The sequence below is a fragment of the Oncorhynchus kisutch genome, linkage group LG28 (genome assembly GCF_002021735.2).
Source record: "Oncorhynchus kisutch isolate 150728-3 linkage group LG28, Okis_V2, whole genome shotgun sequence".
Lineage (NCBI taxonomy): Eukaryota > Metazoa > Chordata > Actinopteri > Salmoniformes > Salmonidae > Oncorhynchus > Oncorhynchus kisutch.
In genome coordinates, this window is record NC_034201.2 from 36,910,263 (window position 1) to 36,928,948 (window position 18,686).

At 41.9% G+C, this 18,686-nt stretch overlaps 1 protein-coding gene across 21 annotated transcripts in view; it reads right to left on the reverse strand.

Annotated features, from left to right (window-relative positions):
• LOC109872857 (disks large homolog 2-like) overlaps window positions 1-18,686 on the reverse strand; it is a 306,188-nt gene that overhangs the window by 56,751 nt on the left and 230,751 nt on the right. For all 21 annotated transcript variants that reach the window (XR_004206033.1, XR_004206034.1, XM_031808345.1 and 18 more), the window contains 2 exons: window positions 14,160-14,213; window positions 1,122-1,172 (listed from right to left, as the gene is read on the reverse strand). Coding sequence is in view for 19 of the 21 variants with exons in the window: in XM_031808345.1 (XP_031664205.1) it covers window positions 1,122-1,172; window positions 14,160-14,213 (105 nt within the window). In the remaining 2 variants the exon portion in view is untranslated. The remainder of the gene's footprint in view (window positions 1-1,121; window positions 1,173-14,159; window positions 14,214-18,686) is intronic.

Here is an 18,686-nt window from a genome sequence, read left to right on the forward strand (position 1 = left end):
TTTTAAATTGGTGCATGAAGCTGGAAACCCTTTCTTGAGCTTGGGGTTACTGTGTCTTTGGCAGTTTTTGAATTCATCTAGCTTCTCCAACAGCTTCAAAATTGTGTCAGTTAGCTTCTTTTTGTTGTTTGTTTATCTGTGGGGTCAAGACATTTTGAAACATATGTGGCAGAGGTAGTTTGGTGACTAACAGTGACTTTAAACACACTCACCTACAGTTTACCTACAGTACAATATGCAGCAGCTGCCTCTTAACTTGGCCTATTAACGTATCCTGCCTGTCGCATTTAACGACTACGCTAGATTATGATGCCCTTTATGGGAAATTACTGTGATGAGCATACCTTGTTCAATTTCAATGACTGTGATGAGTATACCTCGTTCAATTTCAATGACTGTGATGAGCATACCTCGTTCAATTTCAATGACTGTGATGAGCATACCTTGTTAAATTTCAAAGACTGAGATGAGCATCCCTCGTTCAATTTCAATGACTGAGATGAGCATCCCTCGTTCAATTTCAATGACTGAGATGAAGCATCCCTCATTCAATTTCAATGACTGAGATGAGCATCCCTCATTCAATTTCAATGACTGTGATGAGCATACCTTGTTAAATTTCAAAGACTGAGATGAGCATCCCTCGTTCAATTTCAATGACTGAGATGAGCATCCCTCGTTCAATTTCAATGACTGAGATGAAGCATCCCTCATTCAATTTCAATGACTGAGATGAGCATCCCTCATTCAATTTCAATGACTGAGATGAGCATCCCTCGTTCAATTTCAATGACTGAGATGAAGCATCCCTCATTCAATTTCAATGACTGAGATGAGCATCCCTCATTCAATTTCAATGACTGAGATGAAGCATCCCTCATTCAATTTCAATGACTGAGATGAAGCATCCCTCATTCAATTTCAATGACTGAGATGAGCATCCCTCATTCAATTTCAATGACTGAGATGAGCATCCCTCATTCAATTTCAATGACTGAGATGAGCATCCCTCGTTCAATTTCAATGACTGAGATGAAGCGTCCCTCATTCAATTTCAATGACTGCAGTCCTCGCTGGGTTCTTTTAAATAGAGTCCTTTCAAACTGTGTGCATCAACTCACCCGCTCTAGTGTGATTTCTTCAAACTCATATTCAATTTCTGTCCCGTTGACCTGTGGGAAAAACAATAGTGAATTCGATGAATTATACCCAGTACATAACTTTGTTTCCTGTAAGTTTACAGAGGGGCAAGCACAGTCATAATAGTCTTCTATTAGTGTCTTCCATTCCTTTCTAATCTCTCTCAACATCCATAACAAAACGTACGTCCATCGGAAAACATAGGGCACGAGGGTTATGAGGAACAATTCTTCCTGTGTGCTGGTTTTTGCGTCTCAGATTATTTGATGACACCCATAACACAAGACACGATGACACAAGACACGATGACACCCATAACACAAGACACGATGACACACATAACACAAGACACGATGACACCCATAACACAAGACACGATGACACCCATAACACAAGACACGATGACACCCATAACACAAGACACGATGACACCCATAACACAAGACACGATGACACCCATAACACAAGACACGATGACACCCATAACACAAGACACGATGACACACATAACACAAGACACGATGACACCCATAACACAAGACACGATGACACACATAACACAAGACACGATGACACCCATAACAAAAGACACGATGACACCCATAACACAAGACATGATGACATTTTTGCAGGGACTTTTCAAGTGTTAGGTTGAGCCTGAAGGTACTTGCTTTCTTCAGCAGTATAAATACATAAAAACAACATATAATAATTAGCATAATACATGATGACACCCATAACACAAGGCATTATGACACCCATAACAGAAGACATGATGGCACCCATAACACAAGGCATTATGACACCCATAACACAAGACATGATAACAACCATGACACAAGACACGATGACACCCATAACACAAGACATGATGACATCCATAATACAAGACATGATGACACACATAACACAAGACATGAACGTCTGACGTCATTTCCGGTCACAACTTGCAGGCTTGTTTTCGAGTTGCTGTGCGTTTTGTTGCTAACCTGTTTTGCTACCTGACAACTTTACGGTTTTCACTTTTTAATTACCGTTCATATATTTATTTATTTTTTCCTCAACTTTTTCACTCCGGACGCTTTATCTGGACACGATTCGTCAGGACCTCCAACAGCCGAAGCTAAGTAGTAACATTAACATGATGCCTTCTAATTGCAGCCGCTGTACTCGCCTTACGGCGAGGATAGCTGTGCTGCAAGCCCAGCTTCAGACGCAATCGTTAGGCAAGGGTAATTTCAGTGTAGGAAAGGATGAAACAGCGTCTGTGGCACCAGTAAGTACAGATAGTAGTGTAAATCCCCTGGCACAGTCCCCGCAGCCGGACAACTTTCTCACGGTTTCTGGAAGAAAATGCTGTAGGAACGCTCAACCGGTGTCGCTCATTCAGCCGACAGAAACTTTCAACCGGTTTTCCCCATTAAGCAGCGGGTCGGAGTCAGAGGCCGATTCTTCTCTGGTCTCTACTCCTCCCGTTACGGGGTCTGAGACGCCGAAGCTTCCCACCATTAGCTCTGACAAATTGAAAACTCTAGTCATTGGCGACTCCATTACCTGCAGTATTAGACTTAAAGCGAATCATCCAGCGATCATACACTGTTTACCCGGGGGCAGGGCTACCGACGTTAAGGCTAATCTGAAGATGGTGCTGGCTAAAGCTAAAACTGGCGAGTGTAGAGAGTATAGAGATATTGTTATCCACGTCGGCACCAACGATGTTAGGATGAAACAGTCAGAAATCACCAAGCGCAACATAGCTTCTGCGTGCATATCAGCTAGAAAGATGTGTCGGCATCGAGTAATTGTCTCTGGCCCCCTCCCAGTTAGGGGGAGTGATGAGCTCTACAGCAGAGTCTCACAACTCAATCGCTGGTTGAAAACTGTTTTCTGCCCCTCCCAAAAGTTAGAATTTGTAGATAATTGGCCCTCTTTCTGGGACTCACCCACAAACAGGACCAAGCCTGACCTGCTGAGGAGTGACGGACTCCATCCTAGCTGGAGGGGTGCTCTCATCTTATCTACCAACATAGACAGGGCTCTAACTCCTCTAGCTCCACAATGAAATAGGGTGCAGGCCAGGCAGCAGGCTGTTAGCCAGCCTGCCAGCATAGTGGAGTCTGCCATTAGCACAGTCAGTGTAGTCAGCTCAGCTATCACCATTGAGACCGTGTCTGTGCCTCGACCTAGGTTGGGCAAAACTAAACATGGCGGTGTTCGCCTTAGCAATCTCACTAGGATAAAGACCACCTCCATTCCTGTCATTACTGAAAGAGATCATGATACCTCACATCTCAAAATAGGGCTACTTAATGTTAGATCCCTTACTTCAAAGGCAATTATAGTCAATGAACTAATCACTGATCATAATCTTGATGTGATTGGCCTGACTGAAACATGGCTTAAGCCTGATGAATTTACTGTTTTAAATGAGGCCTCACCTCCTGGCTACACTAGTGACCATATCCCCCGTGCATCCCGCAAAGGCGGAGGTGTTGCTAACATTTACGATAGCAAATTTCAATTTACAAAAAAAAAATGACATTTTCATCTTTTGAGCTTCTAGTCATGAAATCTATGCAGCCTACTCAATCACTTTTTATAGCTACTGTTTACAGGCCTCCTGGGCCATATACAGCGTTTCTCACTGAGTTCCCTGAATTCCTATCGGACCTTGTAGTCATAGCAGATAATATTCTAATCTTTGGTGACTTTGAGGAAAATAAGAACAATCCGAAATTCCTTTTTAATACTGTCGCAAAGCTAACTAAAAAGCAGCATTCCCCAAGAGAGGATGACTTTCACTTTAGCAGTGATAAATTCATGAACTTCTTTGAGGAAAAGATTATGATTATTAGAAAGCAAATTACGGACTCCTCTTTAAACCTGCGTATTCCTCCAAACCTCAGTTGTCCTGAGTCTGCACAACTCTGCCAGGACCTAGGATCAAGAGAGATGCTCAAGTGTTTTAGTACTATATCTCTTGACACAATGATGAAAATAATCATGGCCTCTAAACCTTCAAGCTGCATACTGGACCCTATTCCAACTAAACTACTGAAAGAGCTGCTTCCTGTGCTTGGCCCTCCTATGTTGAACATAATAAACGGCTCTCTATCCACTGGATGTGTACCAAACTCACTAAAAGTGGCAGTAATAAAGCCTCTCTTGAAAAAGCCAAACCTTGACCCAGAAAATATAAAAAACTATCGGCCTATATCGAATCTTCCATTCCTCTCAAAAATTTTAGAGAAGGCTGTTGCGCAGCAACTCACTGCCTTCCTGAAGACAAACAATGTATACGAAATGCTTCAGTCTGGTTTTTGCTATCCCATCATAGCACTGAGACGGCACTTGTGAAGGTGGTAAATGACATTTTAATGGCATCGGACCGAGGCTCTGCATCTGTCCTCGTGCTCCTAGACCTTAGTGCTGCTTTTGATACCATCGATCACCACATTCTTTTGGAGAGATTGGAAACCCAAATTGGTCTACACGGACATGTTCTGGCCTGGTTTAGATCTTATCTGTCGGAAAGATATCAGTTTGTCTCTGTGAATGGTTTGTCCTCTGACAAATCAACTGTAAATTTCGGTGTTCCTCAAGGTTCCGTTTTAGGACCACCATTGTTTTCACTATATATTTTACCTCTTGGGGATGTTATTCAAAAACATAATGTAAACTTTCACTGCTATGCGGATGACACACAGCTGTACATTTCAATGAAACATGGTGAAGCCCCAAAATTGCCCTCGCTAGAAGCATGTGTTTCAGACATAAGGAAGTGGATGGCTGCAAACTTTCTACTATTAAACTCGGACAAAACAGAGATGCTTGTTCTAGGTCCCAAGAAACAAAGAGATCTTCTGTTGAATCTGACAATTAATCTTAATGGTTGTACAGTCGTCTCAAATAAAACTGTGAAGGACCTCGGCGTTACTCTGGACCCTGATCTCTCTTTTGAAGAACATATCAAGACCATTTCGAGGACAGCTTTTTTCCATCTACGTAACATTGCAAAAATCTGAAACTTTCTGTCCAAAAATGATGCAGAAAAATTAATCCATGCTTTTGTCACTTCTAGGTTAGACTACTGCAATGCTCTATTTTCCGGCTACCCGGATAAAGCACTAAATAAACTTCAGTTAGTGCTAAATACGGCTGCTAGAATCCTGACTAGAACCAAAAAATTTGATCATATTACTCTAGTGCTAGCCTCTCTACACTGGCTTCCTGTCAAAGCAAGGGCTGATTTCAAGGTTTTACTGCTAACCTACAAAGCATTACATGGGCTTGCTCCTACCTATCTCTCTGATTTGGTCCTGCCGTACATACCTACACGTAAGCTACGGTCACAAGACGCAGGCCTCCTAATTGTCCCTAGAATTTCTAAGCAAACAGCTGGAGGCAGGGCTTTCTCCTATAGAGCTCCATTTTTATGGAACGGTCTGCCTACCCATGTCAGAGACGCAAACTCGGTCTCAACCTTTAAGTCTTTACTGAAGACTCATCTCTTCAGTGGGTCATATGATTGAGTGTAGTCTGGCCCAGGAGTGGGAAGGTGAACGGAAAGGCTCTGGAGCAACGAACCGCCCTTGCTGTCTCTGCCTGGCCGGTTCCCCTCTTTCCACTGGGATTCTCTGCCTCTAACCCTATTACAGGGGCTGAGTCACTGGCTTGCTGGGGCTCTCTCATGCCGTCCCTGGAGGGGGTGCGTCACCTGAGTGGGTTGATTCACTGTTGTGGTCATCCTGTCTGGGTTGGCCCCCCCCCCCCCCTTGGGTTGTGCCGTGGCGGAGATCTTTGTGGGCTATACTCAGCCTTGTCTCAGGATGGTAAGTTGGTGGTTGAAGATATCCCTCTAGTGGTGTGGGGGCTGTGCTTTGGCAAAGTGGGTGGGGTTATATCCTTCCTGTTTGGCCCTGTCCGGGGGTGTCCTCGGATGGGGCCACAGTGTCTCCTGACCCCTCCTGTCTCAGCCTCCAGTATTTATGCTGCAGTAGTTTATGTGTCGGGGGGCTGGGGTCAGTTTGTTATATCTGGAGTACTTCTCCTGTCCTATTCGGTGTCCTGTGTGAATCTAAGTGTGCGTTCTCTAATTCTCTCCTTCTCTCTTTCTTTCTCTCTCTCGGAGGACCTGAGCCCTAGGACCATGCCCCAGGACTACCTGACATGATGACTCCTTGCTGTCCCCAGTCCACCTGGCCATGCTGCTGTTCCAGTTTCAACTGACCTGAGCCCTAGGACCATGCCCCAGGACTACCTGACATGATGACTCCTTGCTGTCCCCAGTCTACCTGGCCATGCTGCTGCTCCAGTTTCAACTTCCACCTGACTGTGCTGCTGCTCTAGTTTCAACTGTTCTGCCTTATTATTATTCGACCATGCTGGTCATTTATGAACATTGAACATCTTGACCATGTTCTGTTATAATCTCCACCCGGCACAGCCAGAAGAGGACTGGCCACCCCACATAGCCTGGTTCCTCTCTAGGTTTCTTCCTAGGTATTGGCCTTTCTAGGGAGTTTTTCCTAGCCACCGTGCTTCTACACCTGCATTGCTTGCTGTTTGGGGTTTTAGGCTGGGTTTCTGTACAGCACTTTGAGATATCAGCTGATGTACGAAGGGCTATATAAATAAATTTGATTTGATTTGACGATGACACGGTACATGATACTACTTGACTTGGTTTGATTGGTTTCTAGACCAGAGGTCAAACTAATCCCTTCTAGTTTTAGAAAATAGCGGAAGTCCAAGCATTTGCTCAAAGTCCAAGCCACAACAACATCAACCCTCCCCCTACTCCGATCCAGTGGCACTACTTTGGATTTAATTGCCTCCCATCTGCAGCTGACACAGTCTGGGACCTGAAAATCCATATCTATTTACCTGATGTTTCAACAAGGCTCACTTTCCAAAGCGGTTTGGGCATTGGTCCAGAGCTCTCCTCCTTCCATCACTGCCCTTATTCAGTGCCAATATCAGAAACCCACTGAGACCGAAGTCCCATCAGGTCAATTGCAATGTACCTAAGTTGATGTTCAACCCGAGACTGTTACTACTGCAGCGCATTAACACCACCCAAAATGTTGAACTCTATATGACAGAAATCCGTCACAGTGATGGAAACTTTAACCTATGCGTAAGAGTCAAATATGATTATTGTCTCTATAGTTGAGAACTTGAAGCCATTACTCTGTGAGGGCAGCTATGACTGAAAGGTGGTAATATTACACTGGAGCGTCACTGTACACACACACACACACACACACACACACAAGAAAACACACGCGCTTCCCACATTTCCTGATGAGGCTCACCACCTAATAGCAATGAGGGACAACATCAGCTATACTGTGTACCATTCTGTTCTTCTATGGTTTGAAATTCAATTAGAAGTGAACAACCACAGTCTTCAAACAACCACATGATGTATTGCCTCATTTCTAGTGGCCACAGCATAAATTAAATTAACTCCAATTTGGTCCTGTCACCCTCTATGATCTCTCCTCTTTCCCTCATATTAATTGTAGAGGCCTGCTGTGTCGGGTGTTGATGGCACAGTGTGGGACAATCTGGGATTTGTGCATTCATTTTTGGACTTTTAAATTAATTATATACACTAAGTGTACAAAACATCTCTTTCCATGACAAACTGACCAGGTGAATCCAGGTGAAAGCTATTATCCCTTATTGATTTAACTTGATAAATCCACTTCAATCAGTGTAGATGAAGGGGAGGAGACAGGTTAAAGAAGGATTTTTAAGCTTTGAGACAATTAAGACATGGATGGTGTATGTATACCATTCAGAGGGGGAATGGGCAAGACAAAAGATTGAAGTGCTTCTGAAAAGGGTATGGTAGTAGGTGCCAGGCGCACCGGTTTGAGTGTGTTAAGAACCGCAACGCTGCAGAGATTTTCACGCTCAACCGTTTCCCTTGTGTATCAAGCATGGTCCATCACCCAAAGGACATCCAACCAACTTGACACAACTGTGGGAAAAATTTGACTCAACATGGGCCAGCATACCTGTGGAGTTCAATTACCGTTTATCAACACAGTGGTTAATCAAAACAGTCAATTGGTTAGTTTGTAACGATTGTCATCGGGAGAAGGAGAAGAGGACCAAAGTGCAGTGTGGTACGTATTCATAATCATTTTTATAAAGATGAACAAAAACAACAAACCGACAAACGAACAGTTCTGTAAGGTGCAACAAAAACACTAAACAGAAAATAAATACCCACAACCCATAGTGGGAAAACAGGCTGCCTAAGTATGGTTCTCAATCAGAGACAGCGACAGACAGCTGTCCCTGATTGAGAATCATACCCGGCCAAAAACAAACAAAAACAAAAACATAGAAAAAAGAACATAGAACGCCCACCCTAGTCACACCCTGGCCTAACCAAAATAGAGAATAAAAAGCCTCTCTATGGCCAGGGCGTGACGTTGTTTGAACTGCAGATTGACCTTTAAAGAATTCATTTTCCTAAAGCCGCTAACACAAAGGACAACAGGGAATGCCTTCTCTCCTTCATCTGCACGGATCTGAAAACACAGGAGCATTGAGAGGATGCTGGTGTTATGTACCAAGAACTCGCTTTTGTTTTAGTCATTTTACCTCAGTGCAGATGAAAGAGAGGGAGAGGGGGATAGTTTCACAAAATGTTAACCTCATTCAAATTGTTTTCTTACTTCGAAAGGAGTTATGAGACTTATTCAAATTTTATAAGCAATTGTTAGATTAACTTATAAGAGACAAATAAGAGCCTGCTCTACTTCCATTGTTAAGGTTGGTGTGAATTCAGTTCAAATTGAGGATGTGCCCATACTTTCTTCTGAAATGTTTGAAAAAAAGCTAGCACTGCATATTGATGAGGAACACACGACTCGGTTTAGTCCTCAGGTGAAAAAAAGAATATTATTGAAATATTTTTTAACGTAATCTTTCATAGTAGAGGGATTCATGCAGTTTCATACATTCCTACACACGTACATTCGCATAGACAAGCTGCTAACACAAATTAATTAATTCAATTTAATTGCATCAAGGGCTGTCACATCGAGGGCGGTCTTTTCCTAAAAACATATCAAACAAATAATAGGATAAATGAAATTGTCTGTCAAAGCCATTTCTGACTAAAGGTTCACCCACATATTATTTCATGTGTCATATGGGCAGAACCCTTGTGAGTAGAGAGATACAGTATAACTTAATCGAAAAATGCATACACATTGTATAAAACATGGCACTGTATCAACAGTCTAGTACCTTCATAAGTCAAGAAACACTGTGCTAGCTCTCCAAGCTGGTGTTCAGTCTTTGTTTTAGTAATGAGACCTTGCCACAAGTTGTGGCTTGTGCTGAGACTGAGGCTGTCCTAATATGGACACCGTATACTGGTAAGCATGAAGCACACACAAGGTCCAACTGATTCTTCAACACTCAGGACAGCAGAACATGAAACTGAGGACAAAATAACATGAAACTCAGGACAACAGACCATGAAACTGAGGACAAAATAACATGAAACTCAGGACAACAGACCATGAAACTGAGGACAACATAACATGAAACTGAGGACAACTGACCATGAAACTCAGGACAACTGACCATGAAACTCAGGACAACAGACCATGAAAGTCAGGAAGACAGACCAAGGAATTCCGGACAATAGACCATGAAAGTCAGAATGACAGACCATGAAAGTCAGGATGACAGACCATGAAACTCAGGAGGACAGACCATGAAAGTCAAGACGACAGACTAAGGAACATAAGACAACAGACCATGACAGTCAGGACGACAGACCATGAAAGTCAAGACAACAGACTGAGTAATTCCAGACAACAGACCATGCAACTCAGGACGACAGACCATGAAACTGAGGACAACATAACATGAAACTGAGGACAACTGACCATGAAACTCAGGACAACTGACCATGAAACTCAGGACAACAGACCATGAAAGTCAGGAAGACAGACCAAGGAATTCCGGACAATAGACCATGAAAGTCAGAATGACAGACCATGAAAGTCAGGATGACAGACCATGAAACTCAGGAGGACAGACCATGAAAGTCAAGACGACAGACTAAGGAACATAAGACAACAGACCATGACAGTCAGGACGACAGACCATGAAAGTCAAGACAACAGACTGAGTAATTCCAGACAACAGACCATGCAACTCAGGACGACAGACCATGAAACTCAGGACGACAGACCATGAAACTCAGGACGACAGACCATGAAACTCAGGACGACAGACCATGAAACTCAGGACGACAGACCATGAAACTCAGGACGACAGACCATGAAAGTCAAGACAACAGACTGAGTAATTCCAGACAACAGACCATGCAACTCAGGACGACAGACCATGAAACTCAGGACTACAGAACATGAAACTCAGGACGACAGAACATGAAACTCAGGACGACAGAACATGAAACTCAGGACGACAGAACATGAAACTCAGGACGACAGAACATGAAACTCAGGACGACAGAACATGAAACTCAGGACGACAGAACATGAAACTCAGGACGACAGAACATGAAACTCAGGACGACAGACCATGAAACTCAGGACGACAGAACATGAAACTCAGGACGACAGACCATGAAACTCAGGACAACAGACAATGAAACTCAGAACAAATGGCCATGAAAGTCAGGACACTATTCCATGAAACAGAGGACAACTGGCCATGAAAGTCAGGACAACAGACCATGAAAGTCAGGACAACAGGCCATGAAAGTCAGGATGACAGACCATGAAAGTCAGGATGACAGACCATGAAAGTCAGGATGACAGACCATGAAAGTCAGGACAACAGAACATGAAAGTCAGGACAACAGAACATGAAACTGAGGACAACTGGTCATGAAAGTCAGGACAACAGGCCATGAAACTCAGGACAACAGATCAGGAGAGTCAGGACAACAGACTATGAAAGTCAGGACGACAGACCATAAAATTCCGGATGAGAGACCATGAAATTCAGGACGACAGACCACGAAAGTCAGGACGGCAGACCAATGAACTCAGGACAACAGACCATGCAACTCAGGACAACAGACCATGAAGGTCAGGACAACAGACCATGAAAGTCAGACCAGAGGCAACTGTCTTCATAAAACATCAAAATTGTACCACATCAGTGCCTTCTGAATCTTTAAAAGACACTGCTTTGGAAAACGCTTTATTATAATACTAAGGTCTGTCAACCTCCTTAGAGTTGAATTGTTTTAAAGGGATAAACTGGGATAAGGGATAAACAACAACATCAATGTTGGTAAACAGCTGAGGGATGGGGCTGGAGAAATGTAACCACTCTCAAACTCATTGACGGAGCTATGGTTGACCATGCATCAGGAGGACTGACCATGCATCATATCAACATTATCTACAGTGTTTGTTTACAATTACATTGTTTATAAACAGTGGAGTAAAACAAGCTTATATTTTGGGGTCTGATGGAGTAACACAGTTGAGTTAAGCTCATGAGGCATTTATAAGTTTTAATCTTCAAGAATCAATGGCTTTACAGTATACATCATTACATTAAAGTCCAAAAATGGATGTACCAATGCCAAATTGCCCCTTTAAAGAAGCACGATCTGCAGAGGGAGAAGAGAAGCATGGTCTGCAGAGGGAAAAGGGAAGCACGGTCTGCAGAGCGAGAAGGGAAACACGGTCTGCAGAGGGAGAAGGGAAACACGGTCTGCAGAGGGAAATCTAGAGTTAACACCTGGTTTTCCAGGGAAATTCATCACTCTTGTGCTATCCAGGCCCTGCCGCCTACAGGAAATAGAGAGGATTCAGTGATGCCCGCTCTGCCTCTCCTTACCCTGCACTTCTGACCGGAGAATGCAGGCCACGCAGCTTTGGAGGAAACTTCCTGTATGCTTTGCAGTTTTCTTATTTAAGTATCCACAAAGGGGAAGAACATTATGTGCTGAGAATCACCTCAGAATACTTCATGTTGGATGTACAATTATATACCATTTGACCTATTTGCATTGAGCATCCTTCAAACATAATTTCTTTCAAATTACCTATATGAGTGTTGATGACTTCAGGGTTTGTGAAATGATACGGTCGAGTTAGAGATGGATGGGTAACAATAGCAATATAATAATAATATATACCATTTAGGAGATGCTTTTATCCTAAGTGACTTACAGTAGAGCATCCAGACATTATTTTTGTATTGGTGGCCCCAGCAGGAACCAAAACCATTGCAACTCCATGCTCTATCAACTGAGTGATACAGGACCACCTTGATGCTGTAAGTAATTTGTTTAATTTTAATTTTACTAGGCAAGTCAGTTAAGAACAAATTCTTATTTTCAATGACAGCCTAGGAACAGTGGGTTAACTGCCTGTTCAGGGGCAAAACGACAGATTTGTACCTTGTCAGCTCGGGGGTTTGAACTTGCAACCTTCCGGTTACTAGTCCAACGCTCTAACCACTAACCTGCCACCCCGTGTACTCACTTTAAGTAGTCTTTATTAGCCATATGAGAGGGGAATTATGTTTTGAGGACGGATTTGTCGGATTTGTCAATGGACACAATGTTATACTCTTGAATATTTATCTGAATCACAATATACAGTATATGGGTAAAACAATCTATTACAGATCTTTCAGCTTCTTTGGAACAGTGAAATGCAATTACAAACTGGGTGGCTCGAGCTCTTAATACTGATTGGCTGACAACCGTGGTATATCAGACCATATATCACGGGTATGACAAACATGTATTTTCACTGCTCTTATTACATTGGCAGCCAGTTTATAATAGCAATAAGGCAATTTGGGGGTGTGATATATGGCCAATATTCTTGGGGGTGTGATATCTGGCCAATATACTCTGTGTTGCGCTGTGCTTATGAACAGCCCTTAGCCGTGATATATTGGCCATAAACCACCCCCCACCCGTGCTTTATTGCTTAATAATAACACTGACAAGCTTGTGGCCAGTAAATCTGGTCACAAACACAATGTGGACACGGGGGATGGAAGTCATGGCTATATAATTGAGAATGGTGCTCTTCTGGAATCTTCAATATTTTTTGTCTAAAACAGGCAGTGAATGAGCTAAGAGGCAAAGCAGTGGAATAGTAAACAACTTTTGGCAGGTCATTCAGAAACAAAGTGACATTTCCAAGGATGTTTACTGACATTTATTGGAAACAGTCGAGGGCAAAATGTGATTAGCATCATGAGGAAATAACATGCTTCTTCCAGGCTTTGTATTATGCAACTGTCTTCCATTACAGTGATGAGTTCTCTGCTCTGTTCATTATGTTAAAATGTAATTTGCTGCAGCTTTCTTGAAGGACAGAGTCATCAAGAAGATGCTACTGTTTGTATACAGTGTAGCTGACTGGACCGGCTACGTGTCACTAAACAAGTCGCTTTATAGCTTCTAATTATGTTTAAAAACATCCTCCCATGACATTCCCTTCCTCTACTACAACAGATTACATTTCATACAGCACCTTACTTTACTTTCACCCTAAATCTTGCTCATTCATTTACCATCTCACTCCAAATTGTTTCCAAATGGCTTTTGAAGCACTTCGTCCCACCAGAATCCCAGTGCCAACAAAGAGAAGGCATCAATAATAAATATCTGTTAAGAGAAAAGTTCTGATGCCAAACCAAAATGCAGGCTTTTGGGCTGTACAAATCAGTGGTCCTGTGTTGGTGTTTTATTATAAAAACTATCAATAATTCACAACAGCAGCCTTATTTGTTTTACCCATATACTGTATATTGTGTTTCAGATAAATATTCAAGAATATAACATTGTGTCCATTGACAAATCCGTCCTCAAAACATAATTCCCCTCTCATAAGGTTAATAAAGACGACTTAAAGTGAGTACACAGGGAAATATATGTTGTTTGTGCTTATAAACATAACTAAATGAATTGCCAAAATATAATCAAATGCAACAAAAATAATGGGGCGAAGCATAAAAGATAAAAAGGAACTCACGTAAGGTACGCTCTCCAGAGTGTCGGTGTTGACAATTATTGGAGCGGGACTCGCCTGAAAAAGAGAGAGAGTGGGGAAGAGGATAAGAAACAGCAAGAGATGCCTAAACCCACTAGTGTCCTACGTTCTATAAATGGATCCAGGGGACAGCCCCTGGATCATGTGGTGACTTCACCCTGTATCATGAGGAATTCAAGAGCCGTCTTACAAATGCTAAACCGTCCCAGAATACAGTGCATTCAGAAAATATTCATACCCCTTGACTCAGCCTAAATTCAAAATGGATTAAATAATTTTTTCTCCCCCATCTACACACAATACCCTATAATGTCAAAGTGAAAACATGTTTTTAGAAATATTTGCAAATTTATTGAAAATAACTAATTTACGTAAGTATTCACACACCTGAGTCGATACTTTGTAGAAGCAGCTTTGGCAGCGATTACAGCTTTGAGTCTTTCTGGGTAAGCTATTAAGAGCTTTCCACATCTGGATTGTGAAACATGTGCCCATTATTCTTTTCAAAATGCTTCAAGCACTGTAAAATTGGTTGTTGATCATTGCTGGACAACCATTTTCAGGTCTTGTCATTGATCTTCAAGCAGATTAGAGTCAAAACTGTAACTTTGCCACTCAGGAACATTCACTGTCTTCTTGGTAAGCAACTCCAGTGTAGATTTGGCCTTATGTTTTAGGTTATTTTCCTGCTGAAGGGGGAATTCTTCTCCCAGTGTCTGGTGGAGAGCAGACTGAACCAGGTTTTCCTCTGGGATTTTGCCTGTGCTTAGCTTTATTCCATTTATTTTTTATCCGGAAAAACTCCCCAGTCCTTAACGATTACAAGCATACCCATAACATGATGCAGTCACCACTATGCTTGAGAATATGAAGAGTGGTACTCAGTAATGTGTTGTATTGGATTCAGGACAAAAAGTGAATTGTTTTGCCACATTTTTGCAGTATAATTTTAGCCTAGCGGTTAAAACGTTAGGCCAGTAATCGATAAGTCGCTGGTTCAAATACCTAAGCCGACAAGACGAAAAATCTGTCTATGTGTCTTTGAGCAAGGCACTTAACCCTAATTTTCTCCAGGTGCACCGTACTACTATGGCTGCTCCTGTAAAACTGCACCTATCTGGTCTATGTGACAATATATATTTTTAAAACTTTTTGCCTTTGCCTTGTTGCAAATAGGATGCATGTTTTGGAAAAATTTAATTCTGTACAGGCAGTCCCCGAGTGGTTTCCTTCCTCTCCGGGAACCGAGTTGGGAGGACGCCTGTATCAATACTGGGTGTATTGATTCACCATCCAAAGTGTAATTAATAACTTCCTGCTCAAAGGGATATTCAATGTCTGCTTTATTTTGTATTTTTACCCATCTACAAATAGGTGCCCTTCTTTGCAAGGCATTGGAAAACCTCCCTAGTCTTGTGGTTGAATCTGTGTTTGAAATTCACTACTCGATAAATTGACAGTACAGATCATTGTATGTGTGGGGTACAGAGATAAGGGAGTCAATCATGTTATTGCACACAGAGTGAGTCCATGCAAATTATTATGTGACTTGTTAAGCACATTTCTACTCATGAACTTATTTAGGCTTGCCATACAAAGGGTTTGAATACTAATTGACTCAAGCTTTTCATTTTTTAAATTAATTTGTGAATAATTCAAAAAACATAATTTCACTTCGACATTATGGGGTATTGTGTGTAGGCTAGTGACAAAAAAAAACTAAATTGAATTAATACAAAATTCAGGCTGAAATGCAAAAAAATGTGGAAAAAGTCAAGGGGTGTGAATACTTTCTGAAGGCATAGAGTATTATGCATGCTGTCATGACGTTGGCCTCTTTGGTTATAGCAAGCCCATCCCCCCTCTCCCTGCCTCCCCCTTGCCTCCTTCAACTAGGCTGCTGTGGTCAGAGGTCGTAAATTCCTGAGAAGACCTCATGGACACACAGTTATAGAGAGTAGTTTTTCATGGAGAACAAAGGAAATCCTTCCACCTCACAGAACTTGAGGTACGAACAAATTTCATGTTCCGGAGAAAGTCTAAAAGATCGGTGAAGAATCCAGCTACAAACTGGTCCGTTTGTCACAACTTGGGAAGCTCCTGGGAGACGGTGTGGCCACATTACCATAACGCTGTTTATATAATAGCCTCAGATATGAGGTTTACATCTAATTGTTGTATAAGATGAATGAGTCAGTATGATACTGTTTCTATAATTGTGTAATATGATTTTGGACTGTTTAATGAAGAAAAATACAATTCCCTTTTGATTTGAACTAAATCAGAGGACCGCCTCTGAGCCCAGTTAGGGTCAGACATCCTGGGACAGCTTTTTCTGCCATTCCCAATAAAAACCCCACTCGGGTTTTCGATCAGCAGACCAAGCTTAACTCAATTACAAGATGGCTAAAGGTTGTTGACCATTGCTGAATATTTTAACCATACCATGTGGTTAAACTCTTAGACTATCGATACTGACAGAATAAGAACAATTCTTTGATATCGATTACTAGTCTGCAGCTAGGAATTCGGTATCATTGAATGCGAAGAACGACAACCGCCGAAACATCCATTCTATAACAAATGAACGAATGTCACTTTGAACTAGCCCCTGTAAACACAACCGAGAGAGGGAGACGGACAATTCTACAAAAGACAAACTTTTCACCAGCGATCAACATGACACACTGAGTGTAAATATATATATTGATTGCAATTGTTCCCGAATGAGTGAGCGTTCATGTGTAAAGGATTAGCATTTCAATTGTTATAATCATTAACTGTAGTGACTTCTTAGTCGACCCCCACTCCCCCTTTTGTCTAACAAGCCGCCATGCCGGTTTAGCCCACTAGGGCACATTCTCCTATCATTTCATGTAACCACATTTACCGTGTTTGTTTGTTTGTTTATGCATTTCTGTGACTTACTTAGTTAGTAATAAATAAATTATAAGACAATTGATGTATGGATGACTCATAGTGAAGACTGGGTTCGTGCAGATGACCAACAATTTACGACGTTTGGAATGAGACTAACGTGAGGTAAAGTAAATCATTCATTAATTCGAAGACTAATTGATCAGATAAAATATCTGAAAAGTTATTTTAGGAAATGACAACTTTGTAATCTGAATATTTTTCCTTGGTGCCCCGACTTCCTAGTTAATTAGTTACGTGATTAATCAGTTGATCGCTCTGTAACTAATTACAGAGAATCTTTGATAAAAACTATCAGGCTTCAGTTAATGATAGTAAAGACACGACAATGCTAAATATGCAGGCCTCTAATAATAATAATCCATAATAACAGTAAACAATGCCCACAGAACGGTTTATGGCATGTGAAGTAAATAGAGTGGACTGATAACTCACGATACAGCTTCCATCCAGGTGAGACTGTACGAATATTTGCAAGTCTTCCGGCGAACAGATAATTCTAAGATATTTCATTGCTACACAATTAGCTCCCAATAGCCTTTCCCATTAAGTGTCTTTTAGCCTTTCTAACTAAGGCCTTTAATTTGCTGAGAAGTTAAAAACATACGAAAAGTAAGACGTTTTCACATTCAGCAATGTTCCTTGTCAGTTTGAACAGTCTAGATGGTCCGCTGCCAATAACCAGAGTGCCACTGCAGTTAATAAAATATGCTATAAAAATATGCTATAGAAGAACGTTGTTTGGGCGATTTTTAAAGGAAGCTGGTAATAATTCCGTCAAACCCTTAAGATTTTCCCAGCTAGCACAGTGGATCTGGGCCGATTCCGGCTGAGAGTCTAGGCACTCGGCTGAGAGTCAGACTCGGTCGACGTCATGTGGCCAGAGTCTGGGCCGCCTTTGGCAGTATTACTTATGGCTAGGATGCGGGGATTGAGCTCGGGCCGATTCCGGTGTGAGTTATCTGGCCCAAATGTATTACTTGGGGCTCAGGCCGATTCCGGTGTGAGTTATATGGCCCAAATGTATTACTTGGGGCTCGGGCCGATTGTGGCTACTATCTATCAGATGATTACACGGGCTGCTTTATATAATTAACATTTCATAATTTATATTTATTTCCCATATTTCCTCATTGTTTCTGTGATCCAAAAATGTCATTAACATTTAAATTAAATTATTTAAGAGTCCTGTTTAAGTAGTATTTTAGTATAATGATACATTGTGCAGGGCAATTACTAAGCTGTCACGTTGGTAACAATGATTCGGGAGACAGGCGCAGGAATGCGTAATAGTTTTTTTATTATACCCCAAATCACGGCATGCCTTGTAAGGGCACGGGGATGAAGACGAAAGAAATATGTAACAAAACACACAGGGTAGAATCCCAAAACAAAAGAGCGAGGAGTACCTCAGAAACCAAACGGCACACTTATACAAGTACTAATCAGTGGGAATATGGGACAGGTGTGAATAATGAATGAGGGATCCATGACATAAGCATTACACATTTTGTGGATGGGGCCTCCCGAGTGGCGCAGCAGTCTAAGACACTGCATCGTAGTGTTTCAAAC